The sequence below is a fragment of the Talpa europaea genome, assembly GCF_964194135.1.
Source record: "Talpa europaea genome assembly, chromosome: 10".
In the NCBI taxonomy this organism is placed as follows: Eukaryota; Metazoa; Chordata; class Mammalia; order Eulipotyphla; family Talpidae; genus Talpa; species Talpa europaea.
The window spans coordinates 18869968-18886916 of record NC_140077.1 but is presented as its reverse complement, the minus strand read 5'-3'; the positions used below and the strand labels follow the sequence as shown (position 1 = coordinate 18886916).

The 16949-nt window shown below is 45.2% G+C and overlaps 1 protein-coding gene across 3 annotated transcripts in view; it reads left to right on the top strand.

Moving 5' to 3' along the window:
- The window catches only part of WBP1L (WW domain binding protein 1 like), a gene marked incomplete at its 5' end in the record, with an annotated part of 47478 nt that extends 31125 nt beyond the window's left edge, over nucleotides 1–16353 (top strand). For all 3 annotated transcript variants that reach the window (XM_084244390.1, XM_084244389.1, XM_084244391.1), the window contains 3 exons: nucleotides 5209–5311; nucleotides 14000–14161; nucleotides 15407–16353. In XM_084244390.1, the coding sequence (XP_084100516.1) occupies nucleotides 5209–5311; nucleotides 14000–14161; nucleotides 15407–16173 (1032 nt within the window). In that variant the 3' untranslated portion in view covers nucleotides 16174–16353. The remainder of the gene's footprint in view (nucleotides 1–5208; nucleotides 5312–13999; nucleotides 14162–15406) is intronic.
- Between the last annotated feature and the right edge of the window lie 596 nt (nucleotides 16354–16949).

The window sequence follows — 16949 nt, the reverse complement described above, 5'->3', positions numbered from 1 at the left end:
TTGTTGCTGTTCTCAAATTCTCAGTGAGTCTGTGTTTGGGATTCCCCAGACAGAAGACCTGGGAGACCCTACAAGTTGGAGTAAAGGAACCCTTGTTTCTGCCAGAGGGCCCTTTGGATTCCCTTCAGCAGCTCATACTTTAGCCACATCTTGAAGCCACAGCTGTCCCCATTGGTTGTAGGCTTTTCTCTAGTGTGTCATCAGCTCCTGTCTTCAGTTTTTCCCTTGCAGGTACTCTGCAGCTTGAGGATGGGCGACTGAGCCAGTGAAGCTGGAGTCTAGGGCCCTGGAGGGGTAAAGCACACGGTCAGTTATGAGAGATGAGGCTGGATTTTACCTGGTTCAGTTTCTTGGCTTGATGTGGATAAAACAAAATAGGTGATTCTAAGTTAAAGTTGGTTGTTTTTTGTCATTTAGCCATTTCAAGTCTGTCTTCATTTTTCCTGAAGACCCTATTGTCAAAATGATACAGTATCTGCTCCAGTAGATGTACAGTGCTAGGATTTGGTCTACTTTCTGGAAAACTACTCCTGGTTCAAAAATGGGAAGAAAGTTGATCTTATTGATTAGTCTACAGTATCAACCACCATCTGAATGGTAGGAAAAAAAAGGAGGGGAGGCGCACCCAATTGAAAAGGAAGTATAAAAAGAAATTTGGATGTTCAAAATTTGATGTTCAAATTTCCATCCTAACTTAAGGGCCAACAGTTAATTTACAAACTACAGTATTTGAATATTAAGTGTTGTACATAGAATATGTGGTCTGGTCTCTGCTGAATTATCAGCTCTTCCTTTCATACTACTGTCCCTGAGATTCACTGTACTCATTCACACTACCTTTTTATTTTTCCTTGAGCACCACACACTGATTTCTGCGTTGGTGTTTTTGTAAGCACTGCCATCCCCTCTGCCTGGACACTGCTTAAATTGACTCCATGTAATCATTCAGTGTTCAAGTCTGATTTCATCTTCTTGGGGAGACCTTTCTGACTGGCCCACCTAAAAACCCTTTGTCTTGTTTTATCCTGTTTTATTAACCTCATGGAACTTACTACTATTTTAAATTCTCATTTCACTTGTTAATTTTTTTGTCTGTGTTGTTTGCAGTTGCAGTGTGCAACAGCAAATTTATATTTGCAGTTAACAATTTATATTTGTATTAAATATATTAAAAATTTATATTTGTAACTAATTTTGAAATTTTTCAGTTATCTCTTTTTTTTTTTTTTTTTTTTTTGTGGGACCCTCTCCGCAGCCCGGTGAGGCTGCGGAACCGGCTCTGCAGAGGCTGCGGGCAGCTTCACAGCCCAGCGCTCAACCGCTGCGCCACCAGGGGAGGCCCTTCAGTTATCTCTTTAAGTATTATCATTCTTTTTTTTTTTTTTCCCCCTGTACCTTCCTATGTTCCCTTTAGAAACTGTTTCTTTACCCCGTGGGAACACTCAGAAGCTGTGCCCCAAATGAGTTCATATCCAACAGCCAAGGAAGTCAGTGTCCTGTGCTTTAGCATCTGTGAAGGATTTCAGCTTTCCTATTTTTTACTTTTAAATGTTAAAACTTCAGTGTTTTCTAAATGATGAAGATGCCATTAGCCTAGTTTCTAGCAGGATTTTCCAGGTCCATAAATTGGCAAATTAAGACCATCCCTGGGGAAGCATTACTACCCAGTGTCTCTTTTCATGCTGGTACTTAGAAAGTTGTTATGCTGATTAAATTGACCTTTACAGTGGCTCAGCTAAGAATAGCAGCTATAAGACATGGAAACTGTTAAGGAAAATGTTGTTAGTCCCGCAGTTTTTGCTGCCACCAAACAGATGAGATAATTTTTTGCATATGTGTAAAAAACAGTGTTCATCCTTTTCCATTGTAAAAATGTTCTTTCCAACTCAGTGCTGGTCTTTCTTTTTTTGTGTCTGTCCTTTTTGTTTGGTTTCCATGTGCACCTGGTACCTGGGAGCTGGTCACTGTGGTATTAGGGCTGAGGGCAGGTACCTGTAACTTATGGGACCCTAGCCGGCATCGTCACAGTCACTCCCAAGGCAAAAGACCTCACTCGGCTTAAGCATATATGCACCCCACATTCTTTTGTGAGAAATCCTATGTTTCTAGCGCCTTTTTTTTTTTTTTTTTTTTTTTTGGCTTTGGAGTTTTGTGCAAATAAATTGCCAGAGAGAAAGTGTCTTTTAAAAACGTACCCCCTACACAGTCTGGCCTCTGATGCCTGTGCGAGTGCAGGTGCTCAATAGAGTTGAAGGAAGGAATGAAGACCCCACATTACACTCTGGGACGACTTGTCATTCTGCTTTACAGAAAATCAGTGTGTGAGGAGGATACAGTCTTTCATGCTGAGAAGGGCAGAGCGCTATACCTGATTCATTCCTGCCAAGTGAAGATGAAGCGTCCTGTTCCCCATGTCAGGGAGTTCCACAGAACATGCTCTTACCTTTTCCATCGGACGAAATATTGGAGTTTGTATTTTATTTACTGAAGCACCTTAAGAGTAAAAAGCAACTAAAGAAGTGTAACTTCAACACAGAGGCTTCCTTGTTAAAAGCTCAGACTCTAGAGTCACACCAACTAGATTGGACTGTTTCCTGGGCCTCCCTCAGCCCAGGTGCCTGATGCTACCCAATCACAGAGCTGCCTTTGCATTTAGATGAAGGACTGTGTATCAAGCCTAGAACAGCGCCTGTGACTGGCAGGTGCTCAGTGTCCACTAGCCGTCATTTCCCTGAGCTCCCTCTGCTTTGTGGAGGCTGTGTGGCCATTGCTTCTTTAGGCAAACTTTAAAGTGCCAAGCACTGTGTTCCTACTGGGGATGGCCCAGGGGGGCCAGAGACAAAGTTCCTGCCCACAGAGACAGCAGAATCCATTCTCTGGTTTACCCTCTGGAGAAAGGGGCATGGGAGGGACATTTACTGGCCCTTCTGGTTGTTGACCAGAATGACAAAGTATGTATAAAGTGCTAGAGATGCTTGGAAGAAAAGCTCTCCTTGGGGAGGTGGAGGCAGAGGAGGGAAAGAGTCAGGTCCTTTATCCCATCCTTCCTGCTTTGGTACGTGGAGGAGCCAAGAGAGAACCTGACACCAGTAGGTCAAGAGGATGCCACTTTTTTAGATTTCAGACTCGTCGCATTCTGTGCCTTACTTAGGACCAGTTGGCCACCCCATGTTCAGAGCCTGAACCTCATCTGGTGAATTTTCCAGAGTCAGAAATGTGGCTGGATTCTTTCATGTGTCTGTATGTAGGCTTCACGGCCCCTTCTACAAGCTATGCGGACACTCTGAACTGTGCTCTTGAGAGCCAGTGCCGGAAGAATGGCATTCCAGGCCCTGGTAAACTTGGGAGAGATGTTTTGATGTCCTTATGAAAGCTTTGTTTGCTCTGAAATCAGAGAGCTTGTGTTCTAGCAAAAGCAGAGAGCACATATCTGCTTTCCTTCACGTGCAGCAGGCCTTAAGGAGACATCAGCTGGACAGCTGCCCAGTGGTGTTCCATTTTGTTTATGGTGGACACAGAAGGCAAAGCTAGGAAGAACTTGTTTGCAGTATTGTGAAACTCATTGTCAGAGGCTACATGTATCCTTCCCATGTTTCCTTCTTGGAACTCCTTTACACCAGGGGGAAGATTCTTCCAGAACAGAAAGATCCAAAGATGTGTGGTGGAACCTGCCAGGCCTCTGATTTTTAGCCATGCCCTTTGTCTTGTCTTCTCCATGTGCCTTCAGAAACTGAACTGTTGCTGCCTACCCTCAGTCCTGTAGACAGTGCTTTGTTTATACCATTAGCCAAGTGGACAGAGTAGTAAAGCAGGGCTCAGAGAGGAGAAACTGACCATGTGGCTTAAGTTTCCACTGGCAGGCATCCCCCGGATGTATGCTGTGAGCAGGGTCAGACTAAGTAGCAGCAAACACAATACTGTATTTTAAGCTTCTTTGTTCAGCAGGGGTTTTTTTTTTCCCCTTCTTACCTCCCAATTTCTTGAGGATAGGGACAATATCTTATTCATCCTTATATCCCTGTATACAACATTGTACTTGGTACAAAGACTGTGCCCAGGAAATACAAGTTTTCTTTTTTGGAGTAAAGTAGTGTTGAAAGCCAGACAGAGTAACCACTGACTGATTTCATCAAATGTATTGTGAGAATACATTTTGGTCTGAGGTTGAGTTTGGCTGGTGGAGTATTTCTTATCTTAAATGTGAAATATAGGAAAGCTTTTTCACCTTCATTCCTCTACTGGTGAATAGAATTTGGCAAACTGCTCAGCAGTGCCCTTTGTGGTGCTCTCCCTGAGAAGGGACAGTATAAATTCTAGATTCAGTCATGTTTCTGGAGAGAGCATTATGTAAGCAAAAAAGAGCTAGCTACCTGAAGTTGGACTGGGGCACCTGAGAATGTCACCTTTTAATTAATTAATTAATGCATAAAGAATTGGGGTGTATGCCAGAGGTGCAGAGGTAGGATTCACCAGAGACAGAATGTGGAGCAGAACAGGTGGATCTTCTGAAGTACACTGCTGAGGGGTGCAGCGGGCAAAACAGGAGAGGTCTGCTATACTGTATGTGGGTTGGCTCCCTGGTCAGGGGTCGAACTCAGGCCACAGTGGCTGGTGATAGCTTGATAGCTCTGAGACTTTAACCCCTGTGCCACCAGGGAGGACTCTCACCCGTTCTCTTAAGAGCAAAGAATTTTAGTACAGATTTACTTAGCCCTCTTTTTGAATTACACTGTAATTAATTAACCTTGGAGATGATGTGTTTTGAAGAGAGGATGGAATAACTGACTAGATGTTAATCCTGGAATATATACAGAATTAAATTTTCCAGGAAGTTTCACAGAAAAGCCAGCTTTATTTAAGACATACTACTAATTACAGGAGAATCATCACCTTCTCACCAGCTGAGTCTAACACTGGAACAGGAAATATTTCTGCTTGAACATTAAGAAAGCCTTTCCTGTCTCAGGAGAACTCTGCACTTTGCCAGTTGGCTTTGTGCACTGAATCCTTTTCCCCTTTTATGAAACAGTTTTTCCCCTTAAATATGCTGTGGTCATTCTTTAAAATATTTTTTTCTTAATGGACCAGTCATTGGTATAGACCTTGGCACACAACCAGGAAAAGGGGGAATGAGAAGAAAAGTGGTGTTTAAAAAAACTAAAATACCCTAAAATGCATTTTGATTTATGTATATATATTTTTTTTTAGGATAAGGAAACCTGTGTGGGTACCAACAATCAAAGCTACATCTGTGATACAGGACACTGCTGCGGACAGTCTCAGTGCTGCAACTACTATTATGAGCTCTGGTGTAAGTCCTTCCCTGGGCGTTGTGCTCACTGCCTCTGCGGGTTGGGAAACCGTGGACTGATTGAGCACCCCTGTTGTCATTCTCTCGGGTCCACTATTGGCGAGTAGAATCTGTTTCTGGGCTCCAAAAGCAGCTCCTTTGTGGAGGAGGTGAGCTCTGGTGCTCTGTGCATTATGGGCTAAACATGGGACTGCATGGTCTGAGTCTTAGAAAGAGGCTGTGGTAACCAGGTTTGCTGCAGAAGTCCTGCCTGAGATTCCCTTTGATGCTCTCTCCAGTGTGTGACAGGTAGTGATAACAACTTAGATCCTCCCATGAATCTACCCAGACACCCAGATTTGCCATTTTTTTTTAAAGAGTGGCTGCAGCAACTAAGCTGCTGGGTATGCTGGGCTGGGCTCTGTGGGTGACAGTCAGGCCATCTTCTTGTAAATACCACAAGCTGCTTCCAGAATGCCCCACTGAGCATCAAGGACCTACCTTTGTTTTTGGAGGTCCCTCTTAAAGAGATCATCTTTCCCTAGGTCCCTGTCTATGGAGCCTTCCTGGAGAGAGGGAGTTTAGGAAGTTCATCCCTCTCTGTTCCTTCCCCAGTTCTAAAACTGAAGTGTGTGCAGGATTCTCTTGTACCTATCCTGTTAGCATCAGTAAAGGCCATACAGACAGCCCTCACCTATCACTGGTTTGCTTGAAGCCAAGACCACTTGTACCTTCCACAGTTGCACAAGGGTTGTGACATGGCCATATCACTTCAGGGAGTGACCCAGGCTTGAAGGATCAAAACCACAGGTTCTTTGATCTTTTTGGCCCTCAGACAAGACTCAGTAGGATGCTCAGCTAAGAAAGGAGGGTAGGATTATCCTTCGGGTAGACTCCATCATTGACTAGCAGTGCAAAAATTCTCATAAGGGTCTGCTGAGAGAGGAAATGTAGACTGTTTCCTGCTAATTTGAAACCTCAGTCACCCTCTCTGGAAACAAATTCTGTGCTTATTTTTCCCTCCATGACCTTATGGCTGCCATCACCCTTTCTCCTCTGCCCTTTCTGATCTCCCCATTCCCTTACATCAGTGCAATGGTAAAGATGCAACTGAAGGGCTGTCCTTTGCTCTGGAAAGGAAATTAGTCTCTTGGCTGGGAAGTCTTGCCTTCTGGAATACAATTGTGTCTTATAGCCAGTTGGAGTGGTTCCTAGAACAGAACCTCTTCTTCACCTGATTCTTTCCAGTTTAGGGTTGAGACAGTGTCTTCTGCCTTTCTGAGGTTCCAGCGTCAGTCAAGTGCAGACTCCTCCCCCAAGTAGAGGACACAACTCCAGAATCCTGGCTAATCCTCCATGAATGTGAGTGGCAGAGGAGAGCACAGAGCAGTTGTTGCTATTTTAGAAAGGGTGGGGCTGAGGGACTTACTAAAGAATGCAAAGTGATAAGCAGGTGGATAGAGTGTTTAAATGTTTTAAAATACAGATGAATGCTGGGTACCAATTCTCCTTCCCACCCCTTGTTAAAATAAAAGTTGAAGCCAGGCTGCCAAAAAGTCTCAGAGCTGCAGGTTGTTATTCTGGGGCCTGTCCCAGGCAGCATCAGTGGTGGAGAGGACCGGAACTGGTGATGTCTCCATCTCAGATTGACAGAGCCGCCTGGCCTGGCCTTTGCCAGAGCAGATTCAGTAACCGTCAGAATTGAGTCACTAAAGCTAGGGCAGGGGGCTGGGCTGTAGGGACAGGGAGCCCCAGATGACTGGGAGGCAGTTTAGGGAGCAAGTCCTTCACCCCAAGGTCTTAAAAAAGCTTCAGGGAAGGCTGATTATCTCTCCAGTTATGGTCAGTTGGGGAAAAAGAGGCCAGACCAGAGTCTGGCCAGAGACCAGATTCTGGATGGAGAGAAAAGACTCTCCATTATTTGAGTTGGCCTGTGCTTTCCAAGTTTTGGAGGGACAAAGGCTGTAAAAACAAAGCTTTCCTTTCATCCGTGTCCAGAAATGGCCTTGGTCAGGCAGTGTCTAGTTCCACCCCTCTCAGAATTCTTTGGTTTACCTCCTTTTTAGGGCCCTCATCTCTGCCTCATATGTTAGGAGGGAGGTTGAGTGTTGGAATGAACTCCTTCACTTCACATCATAATTACACTTTCTGTCACTTGGAACCTTATTACCTCTAATTGCCTGTAAACTATACCTGAAATGTGAAAGTAATGGTCTTTGGGTGATTGTTTTTGTCATCCCAGTGGAAGGGGAAAATATATTCTCAGCCAGGAAATCTTTGGCAGCACTTTCATCAAAATACCTCCTTAATCATAGTGGCCTCTAAGGAAGGCCTTCAGAGTAGGAAATAGCCATTTCTACCAACTCTTGCCTCTCCTAAAGTGCGTTTTCCTGTGTATCCTACACAGATACTTACAGAGCCCAGTTTACACAGAGAACGAGCACACATAGAATGTTAGCTTCAGCCAGCACCTTTCTTGTCTTTCAGTCTGTTGTAACCTAAGCCAAAAGTCATTGTGGGGTTTGCATCAGATAGGAAGTACAAATCCTGTTCTATCATCACAGTGGTTGAGCCTGCCAGGACCTGCTCATCATCATCATCATTATCATCTCATGCATTTTTATGGCACTTGTACTGTAATTCATTATTCAATCATTTATTCATTCAGCAAACACTTATTCCAGTGGTTTTCAAACTTGGGCAAGTATCTGAATCTCTTGGTGGACTTATAAAATAACAGATTGTGAGACCTACACCCAGAGTTTTTGATGTACCAGTCTGAGGTGGACCTGAGAATTTGTACTTATAACAAGTTCCTACTGGATGGTGTGGCCTGTCCTTAGAAACTATGGGAAAACATAATTTTTGCCATCATGATGGTAATCTCACAGAGAGAGACATCACACAATTAATACAAGTACGGAGTAGAATATATGTGCCAGAACTGCTGTGAAGTTTCAAAAGGGGAGCTTGGCTTTGACTGGGTAGAATTCAGGCAGGCTGCATGGAAGAGGTGGCATTTGAAGTAGGCCTTTAAGTGTGGATAGGATTTAAACATGTGGAGCCAGGGTAGAAGGACTTTGCAGGCAGAGGAGGACCACAGACCACGGCCTGGCCCTGTGGAAAATAATAGAGTATGCGTCCTGTTGTTCACCTTTGCCTTGGGGCCACTGGTTTGTCTGCAAAGAATTGAGGGTGCTGATGTTCATCCTATATGCACTCAGTAAGGTCTTCATTTACATCATCTCATTTCACCCTAAAAACATCCCTGCTAGGTATACCTATGATCCCTGTTTGTCAGCACCAGTGTTGCAACTGAAAAGCCACTCCTTTTCCAGAACTGCAAACTCTGGCTTAAGGGATGGTGAACACAGGTTGTGGAGAGTGTCGAATATGAGGAAGTCCTTCCTGGCACAGATAGAGCAAAAAAGAAAACCGAGCCCCAGGAAGGCCAGGAACATGCTGATTCCCAAAATGCCTGAATCTCAATGTCCCAGTTGTCATTTCAGTGAGCTTTCTCCCTACCATGCTAGTTTTCAGAGAAAGAGATAATTTGAGGGAACTTCATTCTGGCATCAATTTTTGTGGTTTAGACTTTAATGGAGGGAAGGGAGAATTTCTGGATAGTGGAGTTTTCCTGAATGTATGAAACAGGTATGAGCAAATCCAGTTAATTCTGTTAAGCTAGGTTTTCACCTGCCAACTTTTTTCTCTTAAGATACCTATTAAAAAAGTGCTCTGAAGGGACGCCAAGGCATTTGCTATCCTGAGCAGAGTGGAGAACAGAGAGCTGGGGCCTCCTTCCAAGCTCCTATTGGACTCCAGGCCCCTAGTGATCCAAGGTGTCTAGACAAAGGCAGGTGGATTGCTATCAGCTGATACCACACCTTGTTCATAGTAAGGACTTGGTAAATACGAGTTGACTGATTTCGGATGAATTTGGCCTAACATGGAACCTAGAAGCTTGGATTTGTTCCTAACTATTGCTTTTTGATACAATACTTTTTTTTTTTTAAGATTTTATTTATTTATTTATTATTATTATTATTTTATTTATACAAGCACTGGGTACAGTCAGAAGCGCGGGAGGGTGAGAGAATTCACCAGAGCCAGAGTGGGGAACAGAACAGGCAGAGCGATGAAGAACACTGCTGAGGGGAGCAGTGGGCAGCAGGAGAGGTCTGCGCGCCATGTGGGACCCTCGCCCAGTGGCCGGGGATCGAACCGGCGCTGCAGAAGCTGCAGGCAGCTTTGCAACCCAGCGCTCAACTGCTGTGCCACCGGGGAGACCCTTAAGATTTTATTTATACAAGAACTGGGGTACTGGTCAGAAGCGCAGGAGGGTGAGAGAATTCATCAGAGACAGAGTGGGGAGCAGAATAGGCAGACGGACCGAAGACACTGCTGAGAGGTGCAGTGGGCGAGACAAGAGAGGTCTGCCACACCATGTGGGTTTCTCCCTGGCTGGTCGGGAATTGAATCCTCTGTGCCACCGGGAGGCCTGTTGATATAATACTTTTTGAGCTTGAAAGGGAAATGTAAACGAAACTCTCTCTGTCTGTGAGCCTGTCTGTAACAACAGTGATTACTAATTAGTAAGTAATTACTAATAAGCTGGAGAACTTGTACCTCAGTTCTAAGTATTCTCTCTGTATGAGTCTTTTAGTCCTCACTATGATCAAGTAAGGTAGAGAATGTTATTCTCCCCAATTTGCAGATGAGGGAAGTAAAACAAAATGACCATGGTCACAAAGCTAGGAAATGGTTTTGTGAATTGGAATTTGAAACCAGATCATCTGCCTCTTCTCTTCTATATCTGCATTCATGCTTATGGGAAACTTGTCCAGTGTTTCACATGAAGTTGTAGTCCTTTAACATCTTCAGTTCCCAAAATGAGGCCTTTTCTACAGTAACAGTGTTAGGAGCTTTTGCCAAGAGCTCTAAGAGGCCAGGGAGGTCACCCATCATCCTGTGGGGTAGAAAGAGAGCTAATTTACAGTATGCTTTGGCTTACTAATGAGGAATTTCCTGCCTGGTAGTATTTTCCCAAATTTATAGTGAATTCTGGAGCCCATGACTCAGTTCCTACATGGGGCTGTGATTGTTTATAAAAACATGTTTTCCATTTTGCCTCACATGAGACCCTTCCCGCGATAAGGTCACAATTTTCAAAGTTATCAGTATGGAAAAGTCATCTCTGGGTAGGCGTGTGTTTGGGAAGAAGGTTGTAGTTCTGTCTTCCCTTATGTGTTTCCTTCCTTTTTAAAACTTTCTTCCTTGGCCCCATTTGATGGAGGCACCCTTGTCTTAACCTCACAAAAGACTATCTTGGAACCATTCCAGACACAAAGGAGAGAAACAACAATAACAGGATTTATTTACATGGGGTGGGGGGGAGGGCAGAGAATTCACAGACTGGCATGTGGCCAGAGGCCATCTGTCCTGACGAAGAGAGTGTCTACTGAGCAGAGACCTGGGGTCCAAGTTCAAGCCTCCTTTGGCAAACTGGCAGCTTCTCCACAGACATCCCTCCTTACCAGCAGTCTATGTGCCAAAGCCCCAGCAGTACAACTACCAGAAGCCCCAGCAGCTTACCCATTGGAAAGCCTCAGCTCAGGTCCACCCTTGTTTTCCTTCAGTCCTCCCCTTCGTGGGTGGGCTTTGGAAAGCTCCACTTTCTACCATCCAGTTGACTATGGGCACCACCCACTGACTTGGAGGTTGCTCCTCATGGTTCTTCCTCTTACAATTTCCCCACTTTAATTCTTGTCACCATTTTTATGGTGATGAAAGTCAGATGTCTGGATGCCGTGGTGCAGCCTTGGACCACACTCTTCTCCCTGGCTATGGTGTATGCAAAGGAAATAGGAATTGGTCATTGTCCATGCACAGCCAGTATGGCAAAGTCCATCATTTCTAGAAGTTTCAATCAGTCCAATCCAAAAAGGAGAAAAAAAAAGTTCAAAGCTGCTTAAGAGAGGTTACTATTCAAATCATTCTGTCTTTATTCCTATTCTATCAACTAGTACAGAAAAATCCATTTGTAAACTAAATCTAATTCCAATCTATTTGATCTACTTTTGCAAAAACTCATAGGCTAGAATAACCAAGTAGAATTTCTGTTGGCTTTGTTGGAACTTTCCATAAGGGATCTTAGATTGAGCTCTTGACATTTGACCTGTCCAGATCTCAGGAGCCATGCCATGGGATGGTCTCACCAGACTCTACCTGTTACATTTGTACTTTTGGGAAGATTTCTTCTTCTCAAGGTTCCCAAGGCTTTTCTCTGTGGGTTCTCCAGACCTGCCAATGGAGGTAAGCTTCCCTACACTCCTTCCTAGAATGTCTCTGGAACCCTGTAAGCAAGGTAGTGAGCTCTTTTCTTGTCGGTTCTGCTCTGTCTCAACTTTCAGAAGGTCTCAACTGTCACATTCCAGTCAAAGCCTGGGTAATGAATGTATCCCTATTTCCAATTCTCTATTTAAGGTGAAACAAAATTCCTTATTGAAATTATGCAATGTTAGACACATTGTCATAAATAACAAAAATACTTAACTACCATTTTTTATATTTTACTATGGTATCAAGGAGACAGAAAGTGTAACACAATTTACCTCTTAAACAAAATGCAATTTAATATTGCTGTAACTCATGGTCAGTTAATAGAAAAAAATTTTTTTTTAAATATTTATTTTATTTATTCATACAAGCACTGGGTACAGTCAGAAGCGTGGGAGGGTGAGAGAATTCAACAGAGCCAGAGCGGGGAACAGAACAGGCAGACTGATGAAATACACTGCTGAGGGGAGCAGCGGGCATGGCAGGAGAGGTCTGCGCGCCATGTGGGACCCTCGCTGGCAGCTGGGGATTGAACCGGCACTGCAGAGGCTGTGGGCAGCTTTGCAGCCCAGTGCTCAACCGCTGTGCCACCAGGGCAGGCCTAGTTAATAGAAAATTTTTTTCTTGAATCAAAAAACAACCAAACAACAACAACAAAAACCAATAACATTTCAAACAAAGCCATATTAAATTAATTCAGTTCTCTGTAAGGAACTCTCAATCCAGAGTTCTGTCCATTATCATGGGTCTTGAAATTTTGTCAAGGTGTTTCTCCTGTTAATTTTTCCAAAAACAATTTCTGCAAGTGTTAAAACTCTGAAATAACCAAAACTAAAGACTTGATGTTAACATAATTGATAAGGAAATATCTAAGTTTTAGTTTATTTTGTTTCCAGTTTTATAATATGAAATAACTTTGAAATAATTTTATAATATGAAATAATTTTATAATATGAAATAATTGATAAAAGAAAATTAAAATTCCTCATAATCCTTTTAAAGAGAAATCACAAGTTTTGTTTTTCCTTTTTGCCTTTGGTTCCCATATATAATTTTTAAGCCAGTTTGCTTACTGATCAAACAAAAATATTATAAGGCTTTTCTGCATACATTTAAAGATTGGGGAGAGTATCTTATATTGGGGTTTGGTGAGATTCTGAGCATGATCTAAGAGAACATGGTGGGAAATGAGAAGAAATAATCCATGCAGAGGAGAGGGCTTCTGGGCCTTTTCAAACCCTGTTCCTCTAACCCAATCCCTTGAAGCAGGAAGGAAGAAGGGGCGGCTTCTAAGGGCCCCGAGTCTAATGCAACCATGCAACTGATGGCCTAGAGAGGTGGGAGCAGATTGTGACAGCAGGAGATGGAGCTGTGTTGGAGCACATCAGGAACAGGGGAAGTCATTCACTCTCCAGGAAAGACGTGGACCTCAGGCTACTAGAATTTTTCCACTTCTACTTCTCATGACTTTTTTTTAAGACTTATTTTTATTTATCTGTGCATACAAGAACTGGGCTGCAGGCCAGATGTGCAGAGAGGTGAGAGGATTCCCCAGAGATAGAGTAGGGAGCAAAACAGGCAGATCTACTGAAATCCACTGCTAAGAGGAACAGCGTGTGAGACGAGAGGTTTTCTGCGCCGTGTGGTTACCTTCCTGGCCAGGGATTGAACTCATGCCTCAGTGGCTGGTGATAGCTTGATAGCGCTGAGACTTTAACCCTTGTGTCAGCAGAGAGTCCCCTTTTCATGACTCTTGTATTAATTACAGAGACACTCATGGTACAGAAAATCTTCTGATCTTTTTGGATATCAGGAGAAACCTAAGAATTCCTTTATCAGATGGCCTTGTGAGTCCCTTGGAACTGCTAATCTGAATCTTGGACATTTTGAGGGACTCTTTGCTTTTGGAGTTCAGGGACAAGCAAAGAACCGGGATCCATCCTTAAGGGCTTGAGCAGAATTGAGGGGAGGTGGAGATGGACCTCTTTTACTCAGCGATCCCTTAAGAGATAAAGTTCACTGCCCTAGAAAGTGAGCATATTTAATGCCTAGCAAGCCTAAGGTACAAAAGGAGCAATGGTGCTGGAGAGATACCTTAGCATCTTCCCTTCCCCCAGCTCCCTGGAGGTGCTTAAGTGGTGACCTTCTTTACCATTGTTCTTCCATCCCTGCCCTCTCCCATCCACAGCTTTCACTGTAGTACCAACATTACTGAAAATTGAACACAGGTTCAAAATGTGAACTCATGGGGCAGGTCCATTAGTGCCAGCTTCAAACAGGCAGCCATTGTCTGGGATTCCTTCTTGTGACGGTGGCCCCTCTGGTGGTGTTCACTGTGTGTGCCTCTCTGTCTTTCCTCCCGGCCCCCAGGGTTCTGGCTGGTGTGGACTATCATCATCATCCTGAGCTGCTGCTGTGTCTGCCATCACCGCCGAGCCAAGCACCGGCTTCAGGCTCAGCAGCGGCAACATGAAATCAACCTGATTGCCTACCGGGAAGCCCACAATTACTCAGCGCTGCCATTTTATTTCAGTATGTATCCCCAGAGCCATCAAACCCCACCTTCAGGAGCCCAGAATACACAGACTGCTGCATGGGTAACCAGAGCTCCTGTGGGCCCCCTTGTCTAGCTAAGAGCAGAGGACTTGCAAGTACTGGGTGAAGGGGGCACTCACTGTTAGCACAGAGGAGCAGGTGCAATGGAAAACTCTGGGCCATTCCAATCCACGCTGGTTGCTTCTTTAGCAAGTCTCTGCTCCTTTAGCAAATTATTTGAGGCAAATAGTCAAATGGTATATGATGTGAATGAATAGAAATTTAAGGTTCAGTGGTCTATAATCCTCCAGTTTTGCTTACTACCATATGGTATACCTGAGTAGAGGCTGTCATGAGATGGACAGGCGTGGGGGAATGACCTTGGAATTTCCTGAGAACCGAGAAGATTGGTGACTCACTGAAGGACTCCCTCAGAATATCTGACCACTCAAGTGGTCAGAGGCGGCCGAGCTGTGCAGCCATCCAGCAGTGTTTCTGCAACATGTAGTGGTCACCAGGGTGGAATTCCACATGGGAAAGGGTAAAGTGCTTAGCAAGTGCCTGTCATGTAGTATGTGCTCAATAAATGCTAGCAATTAATGTTGTGTGATGAGATTGTCAGCATATTGACCTGGCATGTTCTTAATATGTCTTGAATGACTGGCCTCTGTCTTTGCTGGGAGCCCAGTGCTTTTGATCTGAGTCAGGATGAGGTTTGTCTTCCCAGACCACCTCTTCATCCACATTGCCATTCTCACCGGTTTCTAACCTTTTAGAAAAGGATCTTACTACTTACTTAAACTTGGAAGGGTTGGGAAAAGAAAAAGGTAGTTAGGAAGTCTCCAGGTATGTTCTCTGAGGCCTGTGGAACTTAGATGGAGAACACAGAGTGAACAGGAGCGTAAAGGCGCATGCACTTGGAAAGAGGCCCTTCGGGCAGAAATACTCTGGCCATCCAGCACATCTGCCTGCCCCTCTGCCTTGACTCCAGACAGCCAAGAAGTCCTTGCCTGTGCAACAGCTCAGGTCCCTCCTATGTCAGGAAGCTGAATTAGGTCCCTCCCATCTGTCCTTCTCTCAGCAAAATTGCTCAGGCCCCCTGCCCTGCCCACTGCCAAGAGCTGTAGCTGTCACTTGGTGGGTAGGCTGGGGGTGGGGGGACATATGTTTGGTTTGAGCTTTGAAGTCTGTCCTGGAACAATTGCCAGTGTAGTAATTTCTCCTCCCTACTCCCCATTTTAGGGTTTTTGCCAAACTATTTACTACCTCCTTATGAGGAAGTGGTGAACAGACCTCCAACTCCTCCCCCACCATACAGTGCCTTTCAGCTCCAACAGCAGCAGCAGCAGCAGCAGCAGCAGCAGCAGCAGCTGCCTGCCCAGTGTGGCCCTGCAGGCGGCAGCACCCCTGGCACCCATCCCACCAGGGACTCCCAGGGGGCCCAGAGCAGCCCCTTGTCTGGGCCCAGCAGAAGCAGCACAAGACCCCCCAGCATCGCTGACCCTGAGCCCTCCGATGTGCCTGCTGACCTGGCAGCCACCAAAGCCCCTGGAATGGAGCGCAGTGTCTCTGTGGCCGGCCTGGGGGAGCTGGAGCCCGGGGCCTTCCTGAACAAGGATTCTGAATGTAAGGAGGAGCTGCTGAGAGATGACAGCTCCGAGCTGGGCAGTGTCCTCCCTGACAGCAAAGACAAGACACCTGGCAGACATCGCCGCTTCACAGGAGACTCGGGCATTGAGGTGTGTGTGTGCAACCGGGGCCACCATGACAGTGACCTTAAAGAGTTCAGTGCGCTCATCGATGATGCTCTGGATGGACCCCTGGATTTCTGTGACAGCTGCCACGTGCGGACCCCTGGTGATGAGGAGGAAGGGCTCTGTCAGCCCTCACAGGAGCAAGACCGAGAGCCTGGCCACCCCCACTTACCACGGCCACCCGCGTGCCTGCTGCTGAACACCATAAATGAGCAGGACTCCCCAAACTCCCAGAGCAGCAGCTCCCCCAGCTAGAGCAGGCCTTGCCTATATCCAAGAACTTGGCAAAGCATCCAGGGTAGGAGAGAACCACGAGAGAAGCATTAAATGACTTTCAGAGAAAGTGGTATAGCCACTTTGATCTTTTTTGTTTGTTTTTTTTGTTGTTATTCCTCCTCTCCTGCATCTCTAGGTAGATTTTCATGGGTGGTTGCCTTTCCACACACAGAAGCAGTGTCATGGAGAGCTGAGAAGTTGGTTCTGTGACTCATTCCTCATAATCCCATGCCATCCCCTTCACTCTCGTGTTATTTCTCGCTCCCCTCTTGGGGCAGCGAGGTGTGTGATTTAGGAGTCCTCAAGGAAGGGACTGAGATGTGTTCTGAGATGACTCTTGGTGATGTAGTAGACTCATGCTTTGGTGTTAGTTTCAGAGAACCTTGGTGTGTCTCAGTCCAGGTGAAGAAGGAAGCCCGCTGGGGCCCAGGGATTGGCACCCCTTGATGCCATGTGTACAGTGCATTGACTGGGCTAATCCTGTGGAGGCTGAGAACCCGTGGGCAGTGGTGTGGTAGGTGGGCAGCGGGCTTACTGCTCTATGTCCAGTGACAAGATTGATGCACCACTGTGCTTTTTGAGCTGCCCCTTCCAGCAGGTTCTGGTTGACTGCAGACCATTGAGTTGTGGAAGATTATACTGTCTTTTATGTTTTTCTTTTTTAAACAAAGTGAGCTGAAAACAAGAACTTTGCCAGTGGGCATGCAAGAATTCTGTGCTGGAAAAGGGAAGTCTGTGACCCTTTCCCAGTTTGG